Raw genomic sequence first — 24,642 nt, forward strand, 5'->3', positions numbered from 1 at the left:
GTAGATCTACAACCCCTATAACTAAGGATTTATACAATAAATCTGTAGACTGTAATGGTATTTCTTGATCAAATCGTTTTACAAGATTTGCATTCTAAAAACGGGAACTTCTAGATGCAACAACCTAGTATAATGAAACATAGACTCACCGGTGGTTTCGGCGCAGGCGGTCTCGAGCAGCTGACACCAACAGGCTGAGGATTCATCAGATGCGGCTGAGTCGGTGGACTGGCCACAGCTCCGGTGACTATCGGAGGGACTACAGCCTGCAGCAAGTGAGCCTTAGGGTTGAGAGGATGAGGTTGACCATTGATTGCTTTCAACGCCGTGGGCTGCGAGACAGGCTGATGAATCCTGGGTGTTGATGTTGCTACAGTAGCCGGATGGACATTAGCTGATGGATGGATGGGTAGCTTCTGAGGCAGATTGACAATCGTAGAAGGCTGTTGCGGTGGCGGTGGCGGTGGTGGTTGCTGTTGTTGTTGTTGTTGCTGCTGTTGTTGCTTGGCAGCTTGCAACAGATGTTGTTTAGGATTCGGAGGAACCCCGGTATTGTTCAGAACCGGCGACATAGGTTGACCCTGGCCCTTCCCATTGGCAGCGCTGATCTGAGGCGCTTGCTTCGCCCTTGGACTCAAGTTAGGCGACACTACTCTGTTGGGAATCTGCAAGTGGAGTCCTTGCACCGTTTGCGTTAGCTTCGCCATGTTCTGCACGATCGATTGACTGGGCACACTGGGGGCTGCTGGTGGTTTGGTGATGATGGGCGGTTGTTGCACAGGGGTTGCCAATTTGCTAGCGTTCAACACGTGAGCCTTGAGACTGGTAGGTTTGGACTGCGTGGAGCATGTAGGTGCTGTCTGAGGCGTCGCCACAGTTGTCGTTGTGATCGATGTGACGGTGGTAGATGTTGTAGCTGTAGGCACGATACTGATCGTCGGAGTAACCTGAACAGCTGGAGACTGCGGTTTGGTGATGACACTGGCCTGTGGCTGAATCGGCACAGGATCCGGTTCCTTCTTCGGCTCTTCAGCAACAGTGAGGTTCTCCGGTTGAGCTGGTTTAGGTCTCAGCACTTCCGTCGTTGGACTGGCGGTGATAATCGCAGGTGTGGTTCTCGTGTCGGCTCTGTTGATGGCAATTTGACCGGAAGCCGTGGAGACCGGGATGTACTGGCCCTCCTCCGACTCCCTCATAGGTATCAGCATCCCAGTTACGGGATCGATCAGCGTCATCGGTTCGTGAGAGACCGGTTTTTGGATGGGCGAGGGAGCGGATTGACTGGCTGGCTCCTCCGTCTTCGGGGTCTCGGCTCTGGATGGGACGTTCTCCTCCTTGGTCTGCAACTCCGGCGGCGGCGGCGGTACGATCTCCTTTATCTTCTCCTCGCTGCTGTCGTCGTTCTCCGATGTCCTTCGCGTCGACTTCCGCACGCCTCTCGGTGACTTCCTGGGCTCCGTCAGCTGTAACGAAGCCTGCACCGGTCGGGGAGCGTTGTTGTGTCTGGTGCTTCTTCTGGTGGCGTGAACGTTCCCGGTGTTACCGACCAGACCCTTGTTCGCCGCCGATCCCCGCACCACGTCCTCTATCACGTCGTCGATAGTGTTCCTGCTGCCGTCTCTCTCGGCCAGCCTCTTCGACTTCCTGGTGTTCGCGGCAGGCGAGACGAACTCCTCCGGTGGAACCTCCTTCACCGCAGCTATGGGTGTCGCTGGCTGCGCGTTCGGTCCGGTCAGGTTCGGCACGGGGGACTTGATCGTGAGGATCAGCCGCGGCCGACCGGCGTTGTCTTCCTCGCTGTCGTCGTGGAACTCGTACACGTCCGCCGGAAGTTTGTTCTTCTCCACGTGGTGTTTATTGCCCCGCGGAGTCCTGCCTCCTCGCTTGTGTGGAACGGTGGCGGTGTTCTTCACGCTTCTCCTGGTGGTCACTCCGCCGCGGTTGCCTCCTCTTCGAGTTCTCGTTCTGCCGCGACGACTCTTCGTCGACTCGCTCTCGCAGGTCTCCACGCCCTCGTCTTGGTCGTCGTTCGCTGTGAAGGTCTTCTTGTTCTCGTTCTCCACGATCTCCGCGTTGAACCACTCGGACGACTCGGTCTTCGGAGGCTCCTGGTTCTCGTTGCCGATGTTCGTGCCGTGCTGAGTCTCCTCGTCGCCGTCGTTACCCTCCCCGTCGCACAGAGCGTCCACTTTCTTGATCACGCTCTCGATGTTCACCTCCTTCGCCGACCAGTAGTCGCTGTCCTCTTTGCTGTCCGCCGGGTCTTCCTTGGAAACGTCGATCGCGAGAGGGTCCGTGCTCGGCTCCTTCAAAGGATCCTCCGCTGGCTCTTCCTCCATGTTGGTCTCCTCGATGTCCTTCGCTGGCTCCTCCTCCTTGATTTCGTTCACTGCCTCCACCTTGATCGGCGGTGTTTCGATCTCGATCTTAGGAACGATACTGTCGACGGCTTCTGTCTTCGGAACGATGATCTCCGACTTGATCAGGTCCTGTTGTTCAAGCTTCGGCTTCAGATCGACGTTCGCCGGCTGGGTCAGAGGGAATTCAGCGGGTTCGTTGTTCGGGAACTCTTCCTTCATCACAGGCTCTTCGTGTTTCACTTCGACAGGCTCCTCCTTGATCATTTCCATCGGCTGGGTGGGTTGAATAGGTGGAGTTAGCTGCATAGGCTGCGCTGTTTCAGCTATCCTGGCGTTGGCATCCAATTCGAGTTCCTGATCGGGTGGCATCCGCGGTTCCAGACACTCGACCGTGCTGCTCTCAATCACGGGCGTCGCTGGTATCGAAGATACTACGGGTGGTACGGGTCTGGCGATGATGGCCTGCGAGACGGTGGACACCAGAGGAATGTGTGGCTTCGGAATCTGGCTGCTCTGCGGTACCGGCGAGTGCCTCTGGTTAGCCAAAGGCAACGGCGTCTGCGTGATCACGCATTTCTCTTCTGGGATGGGAACGGAAACCGCGGGCGGTGGGATCTGCTGGGAGACAATCGGCACGACGGTCTTGATCAACGACTGATTGGCCGTAGAGACCGTCGAAGCACCGATGCTGTGCACGACAGACTTGTGGACCAGATGGGGTTGGCCGTGAGCGACAATGACCGGGCTGGGCGTCGACGATCGAGGCACGTGGGTGGTCAGAAGCTGAAGATTCGACATCTCCTGCTTCTGCCTCGGCGACAGCAGGTTGTTGTCCGTGGTGATCGGACCGGGTATTTGCTTTTGAGATCTGGAGGACAAGGTGTCCGCCATCGCGCTCGGCTTGCCGAACACCGGACTCGAGGTGCTGGCGGTGATCTCGATCTTAGCCGTTTCCGGGATGTACGTGGGCGGCTGGTTGGGCGAAGGAACTTTCGGGGACGTGGACGCTTTGTTCGTTGGTTCTGGTATAACTGCCGGAGAGAGCTTAGGCTCTTCTAGCCGCTGCGCGGGCTCGTTGGGATTGACCGGGAGCAGCGTCTCGATGACCGACTTGCCGCTTATGGCCAGGTCCCTGGAGCTTTTCACAGGCATGTACGGACGGTGTGGAATATTCAGTGTGAGCGGCGGCAGGCCACCTCTGGGATAGCTGGGAGCCAGAGCTCTCATGCCAGGAGCGTGTTGGATCACGGGCTGTTGAGTGGCCGCGGTGGAATAGATCTGCTGCGCGGGCGTTTCCGGTCTCAGAGAAGACACGGACACGCTGACGGCGATCTTCGTCGGTGGCGGTGACGGTTTGCCGACGTTGGGCATGTGAGGACTCAACGACGGGTTTCGAGACCATTGTCCATTCGGAGACGACGGCTGCGTGATCCTCGGCGACAGCTGCGACGGCACCAGAGGTGGAATTCTGGATGGCACCAACGGTGGCAGAGGAGTCAGGCTCGAGGCGGTGGTGGTGCAAACGGCGGATATGTTCTGCATCCTTGGGGAGGCTTGACGCATAGGCACCATCTGCGACTGCGGCGACACGGGCAGCTTCTGGTAGAGCGGTTGCACGCTGATGGGAGGTGGTCTGGGACTGGCTGCAGCGATCCTAGGTGTTTCTCCGGTGATGGGCACGCTGCACGGTCCGAGACCAGGCTGCTTGTACTGCGGAGGAGGAGACGCCGAGACCAGATGGGGTTGGGTGGTGATTACCTCCGGGCTGGTGACGCTGACGTTGGTGTCAACGGGTTCGATCGGTACAGGCTTGACGACTTCACGAGGCTTCTCGTTCAGCGACCACGAATGGGCGATGACTGACGCGGGTGGACTCTGCGGTTTCACAGGTATGGCGGCGATTCTAGCTTCGACGGGCTTTTCCGTTGCTGCCGGAGACGGCGCGATGGTGTTGACAGTCTTTGTGGGAGATTTGTAGAACGATGGAATGTCTGGCGTTTTCGGTGGCTGCGTCAGGTCGAACGTCTCGTAGTTCGGGTCCTCCTCCGTGTCGGTGTCTATCTGCAGGTCGTGCTCGCTCTGCGGAGTGTCCGGCTTCAAGTCGGTCTCCCCTTCGCCGGCGGATGGGTTCAGACTCTCGACAGCCTGCTGCATCTCTTCGACGTCCTCCTGAGGCGCTTCCGGTGGCGGGCCGACGGTGTCGTCCGCTTCCGCGTCCTCTTCCTCGCCCTCGTAGGAGAAGTCCTCGGTGGAAGCACCGAAGGTCTCTTCCAAGAGCGCGGCGACAGCGTCCTCGGTCTCCTCCTGTGAGATAGCGACCCTTGGCTTGTCTTCCGTCTGCGCGGGCGGCGTCGTCGGCACCGTCACGTCCGGTTCCTCCCTGCTGCTTCGAGATTGGCAGCCGCTCTCGCGTTCTTCCGGTTCCGAGATGCTCTTCACCGCGTTCTCGTGGATCGTCTCGTCGATTTCGATGCCGAAGCCGGGAATGAACTTCTCCTTCTTCTTCTCCTGCTTGGAGCTCTGGATTCCGCTACTGACCGGTGGCGTCATCGACGGTGTCATCGACGGCGTCATCGGCGGCGCTGGCACGGTCGCGGCGACCTTGGGAATCGGACTCAACAGCGCGTCTCTAGGCGTTGGAAGCGTGGGCGACATGGTTTTGGTGATGATCGGACTGCTGGCTCGCGGGGGACTAGGATCCGCGCCGAGATACGGTAACTCGCCGCTCTTCTCGTGATGGTGATGATGATGATGGTGGTGATGATGGTAGTCCTTCCGACTGCGCTCCTCCTTCGACTTCTTTCTTTTCTTCTTCTTCTCTTTGACCTTCTCCGGGACCGTGGATGGAGTCGATTGTTCCACGCTGTCGTTGTCGTCGGTGAACCGGAACACGTCGTGGTCGTTGCTCTCGGTGCACGCGATGTCCAACTTCGGCGAGTTCGGCAGCCCCAACAGATTCGCCTCGATCTCCCGACCAGCTTCGGCGAGGTCCACGCTGTTCTCGTCTTCCGGTTGATGGCGACGCTTCCTATCCGTTTTCCTCCTGATCCGCTCCACGTCCAGCACCGGACTGTGACCACCGTCGCTGTCGGACGCGTAGGTGTTGTTTTCCGACGGGATGTTGCCCAACCGGTTGAAGAACGTGTTCGACGGACCGTCGTCGACGTCGTCTGACAACGGTCCGAAGATGTCCTCCATCCGTTGGGAGTCTCTCGCCTCCTGCCTGTTGAGCCTTTTCCTTCTCGCCTTGGCCTTGTCGTCCCCGTTCCTGTCTCGCCTCTTGTCCTTCTTGTTCCGTTGTTTCTTGTCCGACCGTATTCTCTCGTCCGCGTTCTCCAACACCGTCGACCCCGACGTGGTCGTGGTGCTGGCGACCGTGATGGCCTCGGACGTGTGATTCGGCCGGCAGTCCACGGTGCTCGGGATGCTCGACTTGTTCTTGTGCTCGACGCTCTCCGAGGACTCGGTCTTCGAGCTGTCCTCGGTCGATATCGAGATCTTCTGCCGCTTCTGCTTCTTCTTGTGCGACTTCTTGCGCGAGTCCCTCTCGTGGTTGTTCACGACGATGGCGGGATGGTTCGCGCGGAAGCCGACAGACATCCGCTCGTCGTCGTCCGACGTGCGTGGCTCTTCCTTCACGCTCGCGCGCACGCTGCTGACCACCGTCGACGTCTCCAGAGGATTGTGCTTCTCCTCGGTGTCCGCGAATCCCAAGTCGACGTCGCTCTCGAGGAACCTCTCGGTCTTCACCTTGCGGATCTTGTTGTTGAACGACTCCTCCTCCTCGCTGGTGTCCGAGTGGATCCTCGACCTTGATCCCTTTCTCGACAACGACTTCGCCCTGGCGGAGTCGGACTCGGACGTGGCTTCGTCCTCCGTCAGAGCTTTACTGGACACCGAGTCCCCGTCCCACGAGGTGCTCTGTTTCTTCTCCTCCCGTCTCGCTCGACTCTGCTTCAGCTGCGAGAACTTGTCCTTCAGGCGCACCTGACGCTTCTCCTCCTCGAGCTTCTGCATGTTCTTCGTCGAGCGAGCCTTCACCTTGTCGTACATGCTGATGTAAGCGGGCTCGTCGTCTACGATGTCGAAGATCGAGTGCTTCTTCGGCTCGTCGCTGTCGGTGTCCGTGGCCGACGGGTGTCTGGCCACTTGCAGCTCGTGGGTGGACAGCGGCCCGTCGTCCACGTCGCTGTGCAGGTTCAGAGAGGACTGTTGCTGATGGTGTTGCTGTATCTCTCGGGAATGATTGGAGCTGACCGAGGTCTGCTCGCTCGGCGAGTTCGAATCATTTCGCTTCGAGAGCTCCAGTCTCGACAGGAACTCCTTGTCCGACTCGTGGGAGACCCTGGGGCTACGCTCCCTCGACTCCTTCTCCGAGCGGTTCCTCTTGCTGCGCTGCTTCTCCTTCCCCTCCCGGTTGTTTTCCCTGTTCTCCCTATTCTCCCGGTTCTCCCGGTTCTCTCGGTTCTCCCTGTTCTCCCTGTTCGACTCCCTGTTGTTCTCGCTGTGAGCGTCCCTGCTGTCCTGGGTCTGCGTGGAGCCGCTGCTCTCTTTACTGTCGCGGCTCTCTCTGCTCTCTCGGCTGGACCGATGGGAGTCGTTGCGGTGCTTCCGGTCCTCGGACCTCCTGTTCTGTCTAGGCCGGTCTTTGCTGTCTCTGCGGTGGTCGGAGATCTTCATGCGCTTCGCATCGTCGTCTGGCGGTCCATCCTGCGACGAACACCGCCGTTTGATGGACACCGGGGCGGGCGAGATCTGGTTCTGCGACTGTGACACGGATTGATGGAGATGGTTCTCGATCGGCTGTCGCCTGCTGTCGTCCCGGTCTCTCTTCTCTTTGTCCTTCTCCTCTCGATCTCTCCTCTTGTCGCGCTCGGACTTCTCTTTCTCTCGTCTCTCCTGGTCTTCGCGTTCCCTCCTCTTCTCCCGGTCGTGTTTCTCGCGCTCGAATCTCTCCCGCTCCTCTTTCTCTCGTTTCTCTTTCTCCGCTCGTTCCCGTTCCTCTTTCTCTTTCCGTCGCTCCCTCTCGAGCCTCTCTTTCTCTTCCCTCTCGCGCTTCCGTTCCCTCTCAATCCTCTCCTTCTCCTCCCGCCTTCTTTCTCTCTCCAGTCTGTCCCGTTCCTCTTTCTCTCGCCTCTCCTGCTCTTCCCTCTCTTTCCTGAGTCGCTCCTTCTCCTGTTTCTCTCTCTCCAACCGAAGCTCCCGTTCTTTCCTTTCCCGATCCTCTCGTTCTCGCCTCTCCCGCTCTTCCCTCTCCCTTCTCTCCTGCCGTTCCTTCTCCTCTCGCTCGCGTTTCTCGCGATCCAACCGCTCCTTCTCTCTCCTCTCCTTCTCCTTTGCCTCGTTCTCCTCCCGCTCCTTTCGTTCCCGTTCTCTCTCCTCTCTCTCCCGTTTGTCTTCCTGCCGTTCTTTGTCGAGCCTTTCCCGTTCCCGTCTCTCCTCGTCCTTCTCCCTCCTCTCTTCCCGCTCCTTCCGCTCCTGTTGTCTGTCACGGTCCTCCTTTTCCCTCCTCTCCTGTCTCTCCCTGTCGTCCTTCTCTCGTCTCTCCTTCTCCTCCCGTTCTTTCCTCTCGTAGCGGACCTCCTTGTTCTCCTTGAACTCTCTATGACTATCAGAGTCCCCAATGTCGTTCACCACGGACTCCTTCTCCTCCCGGTCCTTGCGACTGCTGCTACTCTTCTCGACGTCCGCGTCCTCTTTCCGCGACTTCCTCTGACAGTCCTTGCCCTTGCTGTACTTCGAGTCCCTGCTGTCCTTGCTGTCGCGTGAGTCCCTGCTCTCCCGATTGCTGCCCGCCTCTTTCCTGACCCGGGAGCGGGACCCGTCGGAGGACAGCGACGACGACGAGCAGGACGATATCGACGAAGAAGACGTCGTGGAAGACGGTGGCAGGACCGCGACGGCGGTGGACATGGAAGTTTGGTACTGGCCGGTCGACGATGTCGTGGTCGACGCGCTGGTCGTCGAGGAGGTGGTCGCGGTGGCCGGGGTGGCCGACGAGGTCGCGGTGGTCGTTGTCGGCGTCGCGGTGACCGGCGCCGTACTCGGGTACGCGACTGTCGACGGAACCGTGGTCGGGACGACAGGCGGAGGCGGCGCCGACGACGTCGTGCTCAGTCCTCGACTCGTCGAGGCTCCGAGAACGTGTATATTACTTACGCTACCGTTGCTGCTAAGAATACTACTAGCTGACGCTAAACCGCTACTGTTGCCGCTACTGGCTGTCGTCCCGCTGCCAAGACCGATCGGCAACGAGACCGGTGGTAATTCGGGACTAACTGTTTTGATTGACGTACCGGGCGTGATCGGTGTGGCCGGTGTCGGGTGCACGCAATTGTGCTGCACCGACGCCCGCGGGTCCGTCGTCTTCAGCGCGGTGGACACGCACGTCGTGAAGTTCAGGCTCGAGGACAGAGACGCGATGCTGCCCCCCAACCCCGTGATCTGGCCGGTGGTGGACATGGCGCCGCTGACACTGACACTGACACTGACACTGCCGCTACTACTGCTGCTGTTACCGCTGCCGGCTAACTGTACAGGCGGGTGACTAGGAAACGGATACTGTAGGCAGACCTTGCTGGTGCAACCGCCGCCAGCCGACGTCAGGCCGCTCGTCCCGCCGATGATCGAGCTGACGTTCAGCACGCCGGTGAACTCTCGCGGCTCGTACTTCTCGCTGAAGTTCTCCAGCCGCTTCGAGTCCTCGTCGAACACGCTCCGCTTGGCAAGAACCGATTTCACAATGTCGGACGGCTGCACCTCGTGTAGGTCCATGTCTAGGAGCTTGTGCCGAAACCTGAACCGTTCCGACGCCGTCGCGTCCAACTTGGCTAGGGCGTCACCGCCGGCAGCGCTCAACGCTCTCGACCCGGACCATTTCTCGTACTTCTCGTCGAGCGACCGTATCCTCTCTTCGAGACTCGGCGACTGCGGTGCCGTTTCGCTGTCCGAGCTCGTCGGACTCGGACTCGGGTGACGCGGTGGTGGCGAAGCCGGTGGTTGCGGAGCTGCGCGAGGACTCGGTGCCGTCGACAGGTTCGCGCATGGCGGGCTCGCGACCTTCGCAAGACTCGCGTTGCTCGACCTGTTGCTGTTGCTGCTGTTGTTGTTGCTGCTGCTGGTGTTGTTGTTGTTGTTGTTGTTATTGTTGTTCAGCATCTGCGTCGCGAACCTCGGCAAAGGCAACGACAGAGGACCCTCGTGACTACGCTCGCGAAACCGCCTTGGCTCGCTCGGCACCAGGTTCTCCGGCCTCTCGTCCACCAACGGGGTGCCTGGCCGTGAGCCGTCGTGGTGTTCGTGGTGCCTGCAACGGACATTTGTTTGCCACGTTAGTTCTACCGTTTTTAGGATGCTTGTCTCTTGCAAAGTTCGCCGACAGCTATTCCCCCCCGCTCCTGTTGATCGCATGTCTTTAATATACTAGGTAGAGAAGATTCCTGAACATCATAAGCAACCTACTAGGCTTCAGTCGAGAAGTCTGTCTTGAAACGAGCTATAGTTTGGGATACAATTGTCTCCGGAATATCATAAGCAACAGGCTAGGTTTTATACGAAGTACGTCTTGAAACAAGCTATTAGAGAATTTGGGGGAACAAGCGTCTCCGAAACATCAAACGGGACGCCCTGGCTAGGCAAGACTTGCACCCACCTGCTAGTGACGTCGCGACGTCGCTTGCAAGGTCCAGGGCCTCTGGCCTCGCAGCTGCCTCTTCTCGTGCCGTGATGCACGACGACCTTGCTATCACTGACACGCCGGATGTCCATGCCTTTTCTACTCGAGTGCGAGGTGACGAGCAACGAGGCGATCTCGGGCTCGTCGTCCTCGCAGAGTATCGTCGTCGACGCGCCGTCGAGCTTCGCGCGTTTTTTCGGCGCGAACCCGACCTCGTCGCCGCTACTGTGACACTCCTCGAGCTGCTCGAGCAGGTGGACCCTCTCCTTCTGAAGGTGTCGGATGTCGGTGGGCGGTAGCAAAGGCGGTGGCGGCGCCGGTGGCTCCACGCTGGTCACGACGCTTTGCACAGCGTGCCGTCGGGACGGCGGAGGACAGTCGTCGTCGTTTAACTTGCCGTCGCCGAGCACGCTGCTCTGGTAGTCGTCGTGGCTGGCCCCGCTGCCCTGACTGAACTCGTCGTAGCTGCGAAACCTACGCGGCGCCGGCTCGCTGTAGTCTCCGTCGTAATAAGTGTCCTGGTACGACCTCCTGTTGCTGCGGGTCATCGCGGTCGGGTGCGCCGGACTCGCGCCCGGCGTGCTTCCTCCTCCAGATGTGCGGGAGTAACTCGCCGTTCTCGACCTCGGGGGCGTCTCGTAGCGGGTAAACCTGCCACTCGAATTCGACACGGTCACCCCGGAGTCGAAACTGCTGCGCTCCCGCCTGGAAGGAATCCTTCAAATAATGGTTGCACTATATTTCACGTTATCGTTCGTGGCAATCAGGTACATCCAGGAACATCCCCTGGGACACCTTCGACCCGTTTCTGCAGGGTTACTGACTAGTTCGCCTGGCTAACTTTCCCCCCACGTGTCTCGCAACTATCGTTACCTCTCGTGCTGACAACTAAATAAATTCTTCATTCTAAAACGGCCTGCAGACGATACTATTTGTCATACACAGGTGGGGTATTTGGCCCGAAAACCCTGCAAGTAATTATACTAGCAGAAAGTGAAAAAAGAAAAGGAGGATATGGATGTATTCTTACATGAATTTATTACTTGAATTAGAAGTGATAGTGTCCAAAGCGTGGACATTTTTAGAAAACATAGAATATAGCTAAGTCCTTTTACATTCTAAAACCCTTACAACTTGGTTCATTCATAAAACTCAATTTCTAAACCGATTTTCTAGACCTCCCTCTTACTCGTTCCAGGAGTAAGCTTCATGTTCGTTATTCCATGGACGGTTCTCCTAGTTGCAACTGCAGAAACGTTTGTCGATTACCCCATGGAACATCCTGCGTGTACAATAAGTTTAACGCGTTCACTGTTCAACATTTTCTCAAGAAAATATTTCTATAATTTCACGAATTGTAAGTAAATGTTCCTAAGATTATACAAAACTCGGTTGACCCTTGCACAGGCAACCAAAATGTATAAACAATTCTAAACCTGCAGCGTCTAAGATTCCGTGCAGAACAGTGAACTTGTTCTCATTTGTTGAGATACTGTATAGTTGATTGTTTTACTAGGTTGCCAGGTTAACCGGGCACTGTTGTGCGCTACAAAGTATACATACGTGACATCAAAGGTGGTAGCAGGGGAGGGCCTTGTGTCCCAAGGTTTTTCTCCAGCGATACCCTGCCGTTCCAGGTGCTCGTAGAAAGTCTCCTGGCACTCCCTGGAGGCAAAGTCGACTTGAAGCCGACGACCACGAAGAGCCACGCCCCTCATCTCCTTCACAGCAGCTTGCGCGCAGCTAATCTGCTCGAAGAAGACCAGAGCGTGTCCTCGCTCTCGGTCCACTACGACCTGGGATATCGGTCCGAACTGATGGAACTGCATGTTCAGGTACTTTTCCGACATACAATCTGCAAGGAAACGTTCAACATGAACTTCCTGAACAGGATAAATCGCTAACCCTTCGCGGTCCAAAAAAAAATGGATTCCCATATGTACCACAATATAGATACTGCAGTCGTTGTTACACACCATGTAATTATGGCATTATTAATGAACGTAATATGAATCAGTAAACTAAGTAACTATTTGCGCAAAAGTTGAGACCAGAAAGGGTTAATAGACTGCGGATTTTATGCATTTATAATAACAATGAGTGAGCTTCAGTAGGCGATATGAAAGTGGTACCGTGAGGTCAATTATGGTACTTACAAGATCTACAATTCCTACAAATAATTCATAGAATCTGTATCAATAAAATCTCACGCTAAATCCCATTTAACACTAGGATTGCGGTACCCGTCACAATAACGAGTTCCAATATTTTTAATTTACCATTACTGAGATTGTAAAGATGCATTTACGAAGAATTATTTGCATGAAGATCTGCAGTCTATTCGTTTATATCTCTGCTAGATATTCTCGTTGAGATCGTTTTCTGGGTGTAACATTTTTTTGTTGGCAATGGGGCAAGACTTGTTATGTACCTCCAATGCCATCAACCCAAACACAGGACGTGGGCATGGACTTTCCGAATCCAAGTTTTATTCGATTAGCGCCCAGGTGTTCACCGTCCATCGATCGCATAGCTTTGACGACGCTGCCAATGTCGGAGTATTGGCAGAAAGCATAGCTCGTCACCGCGCCCTGTTTCTTAACATCTATTTCCTGTAACAACAAACATTTACATTAACCTTCCCCCGTCGCGGCCAAAAAGAAGCTATCATTTCCATCGAGTCTAGTTGAATATAATCTCCAGACGATAAACATGCACGGTTGTTTACTCGAGCCTCTATATTACTCGAAAACATCTCCGAATCTTAATTTTAAATATCAAAAGTGCGTCATTCGAGGGAGTATTAACATAGTCATTAGAATGAGCCTATCGTTTCAACAGCGTACACGTCTTCCGTCTGAATATTAATATCGACTTTACGATGTAAGGCGCAGGGCAAAGATCCGCGATTGTACTACGATTTATTTTACATTTGCAGCGATTAAAACACGTTTGTAGTTCATCATTTTCTACAAGAAGACGATTTGTATTCATGTTATGCCTGTATGTTCTCTAATGGCTGTACATCAATACTAGAACTACCATCTGAAACTGTCACAGGAGAAAGGAAAGTTGGTTCTCGGACGATACCGTCGTCAGATTCCATCCCGTGGGACTCGGACATGTGGACTTACTATGATCTCGCCGAACGGCTCGAAATGCTTCCTAAGCTCGGACGCGGTGACGTCCTTTTCTAGGTTGCCGATGAAGAGGGTGCGCGTCGCTTTCGGATGGTACTCGTCGAGCTCGGCCTCGTACGGCCGGAACTCGTTGTCCTCGACATCGTAGCCCTGATAGGGGGCGACCTCGATCTTACAGCCGAAGAACAGCTTGTCGTGGGAGACCTCGAGGGCCTTCTCCACGTCCTCGGGTTTCTTGAAGCAGACCAGGGCGTACCGGTCGCCGGCCGCCCCCACGACCTTCACCCAGGTCACTTTCCCGTGCTTCTTGTATTCGTGGAAGAGGCCGTCCTTGAGGGAGGTGTCGCTGCTGCGTGCCGGCAAATTACGCACGCATATCGCGAGCGGCCTGCGGTCCTCGGTGACGGCGGCATTTCCGGTGCGGTGCGGCGAACTACCGGGCGACGTGCTGCCCCCGGAAGTGCTGCCGGCGGAACTGCCGCTGCGGCTGCTGCTGCTGCTCCCGGAACGGCTACTGCCGCTCGGCGAGCTGCTTCCGCTTCGCGATTTTCTTCGCTGCTTTTTGTGCTGTCGTAACGCACCGCTGCTACCGCTGCCGCCACCGCCGCCGCCGCCTCCACTGCCTCCACCGCCGCCTAGTGGAACAACACGACGAATGTAATCTACACACGCACACAGTTTGTCAACATTAATACGATGATCCACCGTTGATGGGTCTTACTTAACACTACCGGTGATCACGAAAGCGGTGCGAGTCAAAATTCCAAATAAATTCACCTTTCTTCTCACTCGGTATTAAGCCGATTGATTTCACTAATAATTATATAATAAAGTGAAAAATTATATATTGTACGCAAAAGTCTAAATATCTCAAAGAAAGAGGACACGACTTCCTTCACCTTCGTGCTCACCGGTACAACTATCTATAGGCTGTCTATCGGGGACGAGCCAGTAAACGTAAACATAGCCCGCTGAGAATGACACGACTTTGACGATAACAATTCTCCGAGCTGTGTGATAGCTATTAGAAGTTCCGGGGTGCAACAGCATGAAATTATAGACTGAGAATTAAATTTTCCTTCTCCAAGAGACGCTAAAATTTCACATTCCCCCTTCTTCCCATGGATCTTCCGTAACATCTTCTAAGCACAAAATGCAGGACCACCAAATCGCATGAAACGCACCCGAGGGATAGCAACGTGCACAGCCCAGAAGCGTATCCTGGCCCGAAGCGCACCTTGAAGCCAAGAATAAAAGAGAGAACCGGCGAACAGCGTCTCGGCAAATAAGATAAAAGCCTCGTCCGCGATTGCAAAACTTCTGATTCGGGCTCCGCTTATCTAACCGATCATAAATCGCGAGGCGCCTTGGCGATCATGACCACGTGTTGGCCGGGGGCAGGCGACAGACAACACACGAGTCCGCGTGTCCCGGACCAACGAATCATAGAGCCGCGCGCGCGCACCCACACACGTGCACACACGTCAACGAAACGTATATGGCATATAGTGCGAGAGGGAAAGCAAGATACAGCCGAAACGAGCGGACGCGACAGAGAGACACAGATAGACGTATCCACCTGCGGAAACAGCACACGCGGTGGACGCAGACGCGGACGCAGACGCAAAGCTGAACTGGCAAGCATGCTCGCGCGGAAAGACCCCTATACAAGCTGGAACACGTTGCGACACGGGACATCGGTGTCTAGGTTTCACGAAATTATCATCTTCGGTTTGCCTCCGCGTTGAGACCTGTCCTATAATTAGACAGCGAGTTTGTATGCGAAATAAAAACTGCCCTTGATTGCAGGTCGCCGGAGCTACAATAGTCATTGACCTCTTTTTTGTCGGTCATTTTAATGAGACGGATCAACAGTATTTTTAGATTCTTCAAATGTTTTGAAACTCAGGCACCGATGTTTCAACACGTACACAGAGTGGTTTAGAATTTGGTAGGATTTAGCTTCCCGAGGAAGGAGGATCCTTGTTTCTCCGTTAGAAATGGATGTTCATTCATTGGTCATTTGGCCCATTCTATGCCAGATTTCGAATGCAAGCTACAAGCATAAAAAATTGTTAGAATTGTGTAAGAACTGAAGAATGACACAGCCTTTTCATAGGAACAGAACTCGGGAAATGAAATAACGATTTGTGCGAATACTAATTTCGACGGACATGCAGCTCAAGTGTTCATTCATAGGTAGCGTAAGGGCAATTACCTTGCTCGTCCTGGTAGGCGTCGTTGTTGGCAGGCGAGGGTGGCGGCGGTGCGTTCCCGTATCTCGAGGTCGTCGACTCGTACGCCGACCAGGAGGACGGTGGCAGGCCACCACGATGACGATCTAAGTGGGGCGGGGGCGGCGGCCCGGAGGCGTACGGGCCGGTTCTCGAGTAAAGCCGATCCCTCGCCCTGGTCGATGTCACGTGGTAAGAGCTGGCAGGAGGTGGACGGCCGCGGGGTATGTAGCCGCCAGGATCACCGGCAGAAGGATCAGCCGGATGGCCGCCAACGACGACGACGCCGCCGCCGCCGCCGCCGACACCGCCGACACCACCCCCGGATCCGACCCCTCGGCTACTTCTCTCGCTGGTGTAGAAACTGCCGTGGGAGCCGCGTGACTCGAATCCCTCTCCTCCTCTCTCTCTGTCCCGGTCTCTCTCCCGCTCCCGTTCCCTCTCCCTCTCCCTCTCCCTCTCCCGGTCCCTCTCTCTCTCCCGGTCACGGTCCCTGTCCCGATCCCTGTCTCGATCTCTGTCCCGCTCCCGGTCCCTCTCCCTCTCCCTCTCTCTGTCCCTCTCTCCTCTGTCGTTGATGCCGCCACCGCCACCGCCGCTGACGCCGCCACCGACGCTGACAACGCTGCCGACGGCGCTGCCACCGACGCCGGAACCTCCGACGCCGACGCTGACGCCGCCGCCGCTGCTGCCGCCGCCTCCTCCGCTGACAACGCCGCCGCTGACGATGCCGGAACCGCTGCCCCCGCTGACTCCGACGACGCTGACTCCTCCCCCGCTACCCCCGCTCGATCCGTGATCCTCCGAACTTCTGAAACACACGGGAATCGCGTTAACGATAGCCCAAAGGATCCCCGCTTCCGCTGCCGCTCGCGACCGGCTTTTCCTCGCTCCGATCTCGAGACGGATAACCGCACTCCCATTCGCCCTTACGCCAGGTAACGCAGACCAAATTGATTCTGTCGTCAACAACTATGGGTCCAAAAATTATTCTTAAACTTGTTAAATGCGATAATACTTGAACGTCGGCTGAAGTCCGAATTCTGCAAACACAGGACCTCGGATCGAGCTTCGATCGCATTCGGACCCGGCTGCAGACAATTAACGCGTTAACTGCTACATATCATTCCCGGAGATTCTTACAACATCAGAGTAATTTAATTAACGAAAGCAAAACTAGAAATTTTGAATGTATTATTGGGGGATGCTGTGTTATCCCTTTTGAGTTCTAAAGATCTTAATAAAATTCAGTTTATCCGGATATGTCACGATAAGAATGAGTGTCTGAACCTAGTCAAAAATCATTGGCAGTCATGTGTGACTGACATGACAGTCAACGTGTTAAGTGTGCACTATTGTATCTCTCTGTTCTGTGAAGCCATTGGAGATGTTAACTAACATTTTCGAGTGTCAGACAGTGTGAAGGCGATTTTTGTTATTCCGCACGGTTGAACGGCCATGCTACCGGTAAACGAAACAAACTGCAAACATCAATGCCTCCGTTTACAGCAAGCTCTATTTTGCCGAACAAATTATTCATCGGGCGATGTTGAACGGCCCAGAATCGACAAATGCTGTATCCCATGCGTGCCCCAGCTAAATACAACAATACCAGCGCGACACTGATCCGAACACGAGGCCGGTCGACATGTCAGAAAGAGAACCGAATTCGCTCCGATTCTATCAGATTCGCTAATGAGCACTGTACGCGGCACGATATTCGCCAGAAACCCTAAAGGAATAATTGATGAGCTCGAGCATAGACGCGAAGGTTCCGATTCAAAATTCATTAGTTCTCGTACCGTTTCTCCGCATAATTGTCAGCTTGAAATACAGTCGAGACTATACACCGCGCCAAAGTCCTTGGTCGATTGAGAAAAACGTTACACCGGCCGATTTATTATTTAATCGTATCAAAACGGTAGGTCCCTCGCGCGACCGAGAAGGTGAAACCGATCGATTCGGTTGCTTGACATGGATTTATATTTTACTGCTGGAATTCTGCGCGGAGATTTTATTAGGCTGTTGCTACCTTGCCTCGAGACCACGTGCGCGAGATTAGGCATCTACCACCCGCCGGCCGAAACCAGTCGATCAAAATCGCGAACGTGATTGCCGCGGGACCTATTTGCGGATGTAGAAGTGGAAAAGAACGTTGTACAGCGGACTGCGAAACTATTCGTTCACTACTCAAAACAATGAAAACAAAGCTCTTCGCTAGGGACAGAAGCTCTTCAAAATTTCTTTCACTAAATGCAATCGTTAAAGCTGAACCTGCCAAGCACAGAACATCTAAAAGTGAGAAGAAATAAAGAATTCAGTTGTTTCCTGGGAAAATCGGTCATTCTGCTGTGGTAGATTTAGTGTTAACCCTTTGCACTCGGCGCTATTTTAATTCTAAAACTAAATTTTTCTTCCGCCTTAGAATACTATCATTTTAATCATACGAAACCGATCCGACTTCTACATATGATATTTAAATGTTGAGTAATCTGTTAAATACGAATTTTGTAATGTAACAAATATTTTGTAATATTTTTTGTAATTTCTTTGAAACAATGCCACAACAATTTTTAGCGGTGCTCCAGAGTCACCACTCGAGTGCAAAGGGTTAACAACTTATTCTCTTCCAATCCGTCGCTTAATATCCTCTACAACCACCACAATTAGAACATTGCTGTCAGTTAAAAAAAAAAAAATAAGGCAACAAGCGATAAAAAGTTGCTGTAGCCAGCATTATGCCGAATTCTTCTTTGCTTGTGTGCTTAGTTTTTGGAAAAGGATGTGCAGCTCGCGAGAATTGAACTGCTGTAGCAGGATTGTTATTTTGCAGCATTGTCCGAGTCCCGGGCAAATGGTGTCCCGCGCTCGATTATGCAAACGGCGATGGCACGGTGGTAGGTGTGTCCGATCCCCGTACAAAGGCGATCTCGCGACTAAAAAAAAAAAAGAAAAAGAGGAAAAGGGCGGTCGCGTCTGGTTAACGGAAAATTTCTCCGGTCGGCCACCGATATCTGCTCTCGGAGCCTGTGTGTGCAGAAGCCTCTCTCGGCCTCTCCCTGCTCTCTCCGCATGGCAACGTCCCGTTTTCTTTCGATCGCCGGGCAAACGAGATCGTTCGAGAAACGAGAAACGAGAAACGAGAAACGAGAAACGGCCACGCGTAATCCAGCCTTTAAAGAAATTCAGGTCGGAGTTTCACGGGAAGGTGAGAGATAAGCGACCGGTGACCGTATGGTAACGGAATGAACGGGAGGAGGCGTTCGGTGAAAGGCTGCTGCCGATGCCGATGCCTCCACGGGATTATGCTCGCGTGCATATCGTTAACTGCACGCCGAGCCGCGCGATGCACGAGAGAGCATCCACCTTCGAGGCTGCAGCACGATAACGAGCCGCGTTCGCAAACTTTCGACCGATAAACCTGCTACGGGGAACGGCCGGCCGCCGATTGTCGAGAAAAATCGTCTTCTACGAATCGGTCGGTTTTCCTCGTTAGCGTCGCGGTTCCGTCCACGCTAGCCCCGCCTCGCGGTCGGACGGTATCGAATGATTTCCCTCGGTAGCGCTAGAAAGATTAATCCTTTGCGGCCCAACGTGTTTTCTCTCAGAACTTGTTACAAAACTACATAATTCATTTTTATTCCCGTAGCTAGCTCTTCAACCTATTTACAACAAATACGAAACTCTATAATGTCGCGTACCGTGTAATTAGTAAGATTATCGACGAATGCGAGTCGATAGAATAAAGAATTATTGATTAAATCCTTTATTTTATAATGATCAAGTACAGGAACACCTGCCAGTGATCGCTACAATTATTTTGTCAACGCAATCATTGAAATTTTTGTAATTTTTTTTTGCTCTTTAGTCATTTTCGCCATAGTGTATGAAGCCATAATTGTTTGCATTAAATGCAAGACATAGGAACCAAATAGGAATCTGTTTCTGTCTTTAATGCATTTATGAAGTTGCAAGAAATGCATTGGTGCTCTTAAATTCCTGTAATTTTTTTACTGTTTAGAATTATACCCGCCCATTTTCGCCATAATGCATGCATTGTTTGCATTAATTGCAAGACATAGGAACCAAATAGGAATCTGTTTAATGCATTTATGAAGTTGTAAGAAATCCATTGCTACTCTTAAATTAATTTTTTTTACTGTTTAGGATTATACCCGCTCATTTTCGCCATAAACTCATACAATCCGCGATCTAGCGATAACAGTTTAATTTGTACGCAAAAGTGAATCGAACATTAATTCAGGGGCGAGTATGCTTCGAAACGACATGAAATCGGTTTCCATTGAACGCGCATTCAGTCTATACAAAAAGTATTGCTTGTACTCATTCCGAATTGGTAAATTCCTGGCATCGAACGGTCGATTTCACCGTTACGACGTGGTGCAACGCCGATGCGTCGTAATCGTTTGATCGCGCCGATCAAAAGAAACAATTTGTATACAAATAAACAGCTGGTCCACCTTGACGGCGGAGCGACCCGTACGAATATCGTCGAGGAGCTTGCGAAACCACGCGCCGATACGATAATGACGACCGGTGACGAAACACTGCGAGATTCGGGTCGTAACGTGCGAAATCGCTTGAGAAATTGGTAGTCGCGGAGTGCGAACGAAATTAGACACTTCACAAATACGTGCGACACGCAGACAATATATTTCTTATTTTATTTATTATTAATGAAATCCGCCCTACTAAACGGAGATATTTCGCGTGTCCACTTTTGCCATAAATGCATACAGTTCCGGATAAAATAATTTTCACACACGTCCATTTTTGCACTTTGTAATTTGGATGAAGTTGTAACATTTCGACACTGTTAACGGACCCAGACAAAACGGACGAAACCGACATAAACGAACGGAAATGACAATAAATTATCCGCACAATATGTACCTGGAACTGCGGCTTTTATTCGTTTGTGACAAAAATGAGTAGCTGCAATTTAACACGGTCGATGAATTATTCTCATTAAAATGATTAACAAAAGAAAGAACTGTTTATTCGGCTCTTATTTTTCGCAATTGAAGAGTTTAGAGGATGAACGTGGCACTTTTGGAAAATTAACTTCCGGGTGGTAGAACACGTTACGGATCCTGATAAATTTAAATCTGATCTTCTCAAATTCACTAAATTGTTACTGAACATATAATACCAAAAATAACCAATCCCGACCCGCAATTTCAGACCCGGATCCGACATTTCGGGTACATGCTCCTGAAGATTTGCTTATGGTCAGTGGACACTGTCGTACGGTTTGTCCGCCGGTGGGATTCAGTTATGTTAACGGCAAACCCGCGCAAATTCCACGAGTGCATCCATCGCGACGTCGTCCTCCGCCGATTAGCGCGCTGCGACGCTAACGGCGTCCGCGTATTTTTATCATTTCCTTCCACGCGAGTGCCGGGGCACTTTCTTTTCGTCGATTTAATCTACCGCCGAACGACTTCCTGTTGTGTGCAGCGGAGCTACACATTCTGTACGTACGATACGTTCGATCCCGCCCCGCTGCGAGATAAAACAAACGAAAGAATCGCGACCGGCAGTCATTATTGTTGAATAACGTTCCGCGCGCTCGAGAGCCGACTTTTATCGGGCGCCGATTGCGTAAAGCTGATCGAAATCAAAGAAAAACAACGGGCTCTTTTCCTCGTTGGATTGCGACGATTTAATCTCGCGCTTCAGACGTTTTTTTTTTGTTTTTTGTTTCGAACGTAAGATTACACGTGAGAGACCAACCGATTAAACGGGCTATCGACGACGAGCGTTACTCGCGGATAAGACTCGTTTCGCGTCGCCGTGTTCTGTTTTTCGAAAGGAGACGTCCGACTGCAATGGTCACGCTGCCGTGACGAGTACACCGCGCGTGTGTTTGTGACAAAAATTGGGTGGGTGTGATTGGAGACAGTGAAGACATCGGAAGAACTTAAAAATGCTATTGTATTATATTTCACCTATTAAACATATTAAAAAAGCAAATGACTTTCTATTTCACTCCAGAAGCGTCCTCATGTTCGTCTAGAATTTTGTCGGAACCTCAAATGTTTGGAGCATTAACCGTTTGCCTTACAATACCGAGTAATACTCGTGACGAAGAGAGTCTAATAAATGTATATGTTACTAATTTCCTTTAATCCGAAATAAAATTCTATTTTGGCGTTTTTAATGTACAGCGACAGAAGAACATGTAGACATACAGTAGATATAAATTTTCTACTTTTTTCAGGAAATTACGAATTACAAAAATGTTCTGATCACTGAAACCGTATAATAAATCGTAGTGCAAGGGGTTAATGGAGAGGAAAGAAATATTGAGAAGAGAGAAATTCGAGGGCCCACGGTGAGCCTAATTTCGGGAGAGCGGTGGACACGTAAACGTGTAATACTGCACTTCTCGAGTTATTAATCCATATTTCCTTTTCAATTTTATTCAAATCGGTCTGCTGCGAACTTCTTATTGTTGAAACGCCGTGATATTTTTTGCTCGAAGAAACACAATGGCCGTCTGCCAGCAACCCTCGACATCCCCATGGGGTATGCGAATGCGATCCGCACTCTTTCGGATCCAGCGACGTGCGCCGCCGTTCGCGAGCTCGCAGACGAGAATCGACTCGGCGTGTGCAAGTGCATGCTGCACTCGTTGTCACCGACTCCTACGACGTCCTATAGCGGCAAGTGCCGTTGCCCTCGCCACGGGCTTGCTCTTGTACCTCGTCGAACCCGACGACGACGTGCAGGTAAGCGCACCTGCGCTCACCAAACGCGGACAAGATCTTGCGCACCAATCCGAGGCTCGTCCATCACTCGCTTGCGCGAAAAAGCGTGTCGAGCTTCGCGATTATTTTATCGTGGTTTGTTGCAATTCTGATCAGGATATAAAAGCGAATTTATGATGGAATGCTAAATACCGAAAAGCCGAACGAACCCCTGTCGAAGGATTGCACGCGCATAACTCATGCCGGCAGATAATTCGGCGTTGTTTACGAAATTGGCGAGATAAGGGGATCCGTTGACAATCGGTTAATTATCGGGCGATCTGGCGCGCGTTCAAGATGGCAACGCCGCTCTCGGCGTAAACACGCAAACAAGATCGAACGTGTTCGAACTTAGGGTACCGGTTTTCCTCGGCACACACGATCGTCTGTTGTCTCTCGACCGGCATGTAAAAAACAAACGAACACCATCCAAGAGAAACATTCGCAGACGAACGCACGGTCGTCGGTTCGCGTGCGTAGGACAGAACGATACGCACACGGTGGTATCAGTCACGCGACCGATCGGCAACTCGATATCTCGACGCGGATGCGGCGAAACGCATCTTCGGGAAGTCGCAGAGTGACCGTTGTTCGCCAGCCTGTTTGTTTATCCGGCAGATACGCGAAAATATCCGGCGGAACCTTGAGAGTATAAAGTTGCGAGCGAAATTCGCGTAATGAGGACGAAACCGAACCCGTTCGCTTTCGCGTCTTCAATTTTCCTGGGGAACAAGGAAGACTCGAAGAATGACGATTTTTATGAAGTCATTCGTACCTTTCAATTCGTCGTGGTTGCGAATTCTGACGCAAATAAGGGACAAAATTGACGCATCTTTTTGCCGGCGATCACCCGGTATGTGCTTTCTAAAAGTTCATGACTCAGGGAGATCCGGAGAATGACGACTTCACGGAGCTATCCACATTTTTTTTCATCGTCCTATGTTGTAGTTACTATACCGACGCAAATTAAAGAGAGAATTGACGCATTTTTTACCGGTGATCACCCGGTATGTGCTTTCTAAAAATTCATGACTCAGGGAGATCCGAAGAATAACGACTTCACGGAGCTATCCACGATTTTTAATCGTCCTACGTTATAGCTACAGTCCCCCATGTAAATAAGAAAACGCAATTGAAGCATTCTCCTTCAGTGATCATCTAGTACTGTTCCAGAGTCTGCAACTCACAGTCGGGGATTTATTTTAGCAATTTTTTAAACCCTGAATCGACAAATCAAACGCAATCTACTAATTCTCTTCGGTATTATTACTTGAAATTAGATTCTTCGGTTTCGTTTTGACGTAACACGCTGCCTCATAAGCTTATCAAGAGGCTTCCAGCGGCTAAAGTGTTAAGCAACCTTCGAAATACAATTTTCATCGAAATCGACGTCGAAGTAACAGTGAGAATTTTTTTCCATACACAGCTTAAGGCGCCATTAAAAATGCGCAATCATCGATGTCTCCTATCGGACAAGATAATCCCGATGAGATCAAGGCGCGGATAACGGGCCTGAATGAGCTCGGACACAATAACCGGCGTGTTATCGAACCGTTATAAATGAAACGGAGAAAAAACGGAGCACCTTTTGTACCGTTCGAAAGGCGACGCGAGTGGTGTCGCATCGCGCCCGGTGCCATAAATCCGCGCGTCGTTTGCTCTCCGTCTGGCGAACGCATCCTTGGGAGAGCTTTCAACTTGGAAAGGTGCTTTCTCGACCCTCCTACGAGAGCGAAATACGGTTCCTTTGTTATGACGGGCGACGTATACAATTTCCTAGAATCTCGTGTTTAAGTTCGCCATAAACCGCTGGTCGTCGCCGCGTCCACTAAGTCATGGCGGCCGATAAGATATTTTCATGGTCGCATCGGACGCGTATGCTCTTTGATAGCGCGGCACAGAGTTGCGAATTTCGCTCGTAGGTCGCACATGGTCCCTGCTATCTGATTCGGTGTAATCGCGGTATAGTTTTTTTACAGGGAAAGTGGCCGTTTCCCTTTGCCTTAGCCCTTTGCGGTCCGAAGCGTTTGCTCCCTTTTATTTCAGAACTTGCTTCGGTCTCGTATGGTACAATTTATTCCCATATTCAGCTCTGCTAGCCTACGTAGAACACACGAGAAATATTATATTATTGACGAATGTAATATAAATCAGTAAAACTATCGGTTTGCGCAAGGATAGTCGGATAAGCTCACTAGTGGAGGCGCTAGTGGAGCGCTTAAAACAATAAAAAAGAAAAAAGAAAGTAACCATCGGTTACTTATCTAGCTTACACCCGATATAGAGCCGAAAAGGGTCAGCGAACACGAAAGACACGAGAACTCCATCGCGTGTTTTCAACAGATGTACAGTCCACGCGGACGATTCGCATGCAAATCGCGGGACTTGTTATCAATTCGAGGAGCGCAAACAATGATGTCATCGCCGTACAGACGTACACCTATTTGTCGATAATTGTGA

General features: G+C 52.2%; 1 protein-coding gene across 5 annotated transcripts in view; it reads right to left on the minus strand.

Moving 5' to 3' along the window:
* Positions 1 to 24,642, minus strand: part of LOC143359573 (uncharacterized) — a 110,775-nt gene that overhangs the window by 4,030 nt on the left and 82,103 nt on the right. For 2 of the 5 annotated variants that reach the window (XM_076797585.1, XM_076797581.1), the window contains exons 3-8: positions 15,394 to 16,220; positions 13,170 to 13,837; positions 12,467 to 12,647; positions 11,599 to 11,890; positions 10,012 to 10,752; positions 150 to 9,666 (exon numbers count right to left, since the gene is read on the minus strand). In XM_076797585.1, coding sequence (XP_076653700.1) covers positions 150 to 9,666; positions 10,012 to 10,752; positions 11,599 to 11,890; positions 12,467 to 12,647; positions 13,170 to 13,837; positions 15,394 to 16,220 — 12,226 coding nt within the window. The remainder of the gene's footprint in view (positions 1 to 149; positions 9,667 to 10,011; positions 10,753 to 11,598; positions 11,891 to 12,466; positions 12,648 to 13,169; positions 13,838 to 15,393; positions 16,221 to 24,642) is intronic. The other 3 variants (XM_076797582.1, XM_076797584.1, XM_076797583.1) reach the window with 3 other exon arrangements.

This window comes from Halictus rubicundus, chromosome 12, assembly GCF_050948215.1.
Source record: "Halictus rubicundus isolate RS-2024b chromosome 12, iyHalRubi1_principal, whole genome shotgun sequence".
Classification (NCBI taxonomy): Eukaryota; Metazoa; Arthropoda; class Insecta; order Hymenoptera; family Halictidae; genus Halictus; species Halictus rubicundus.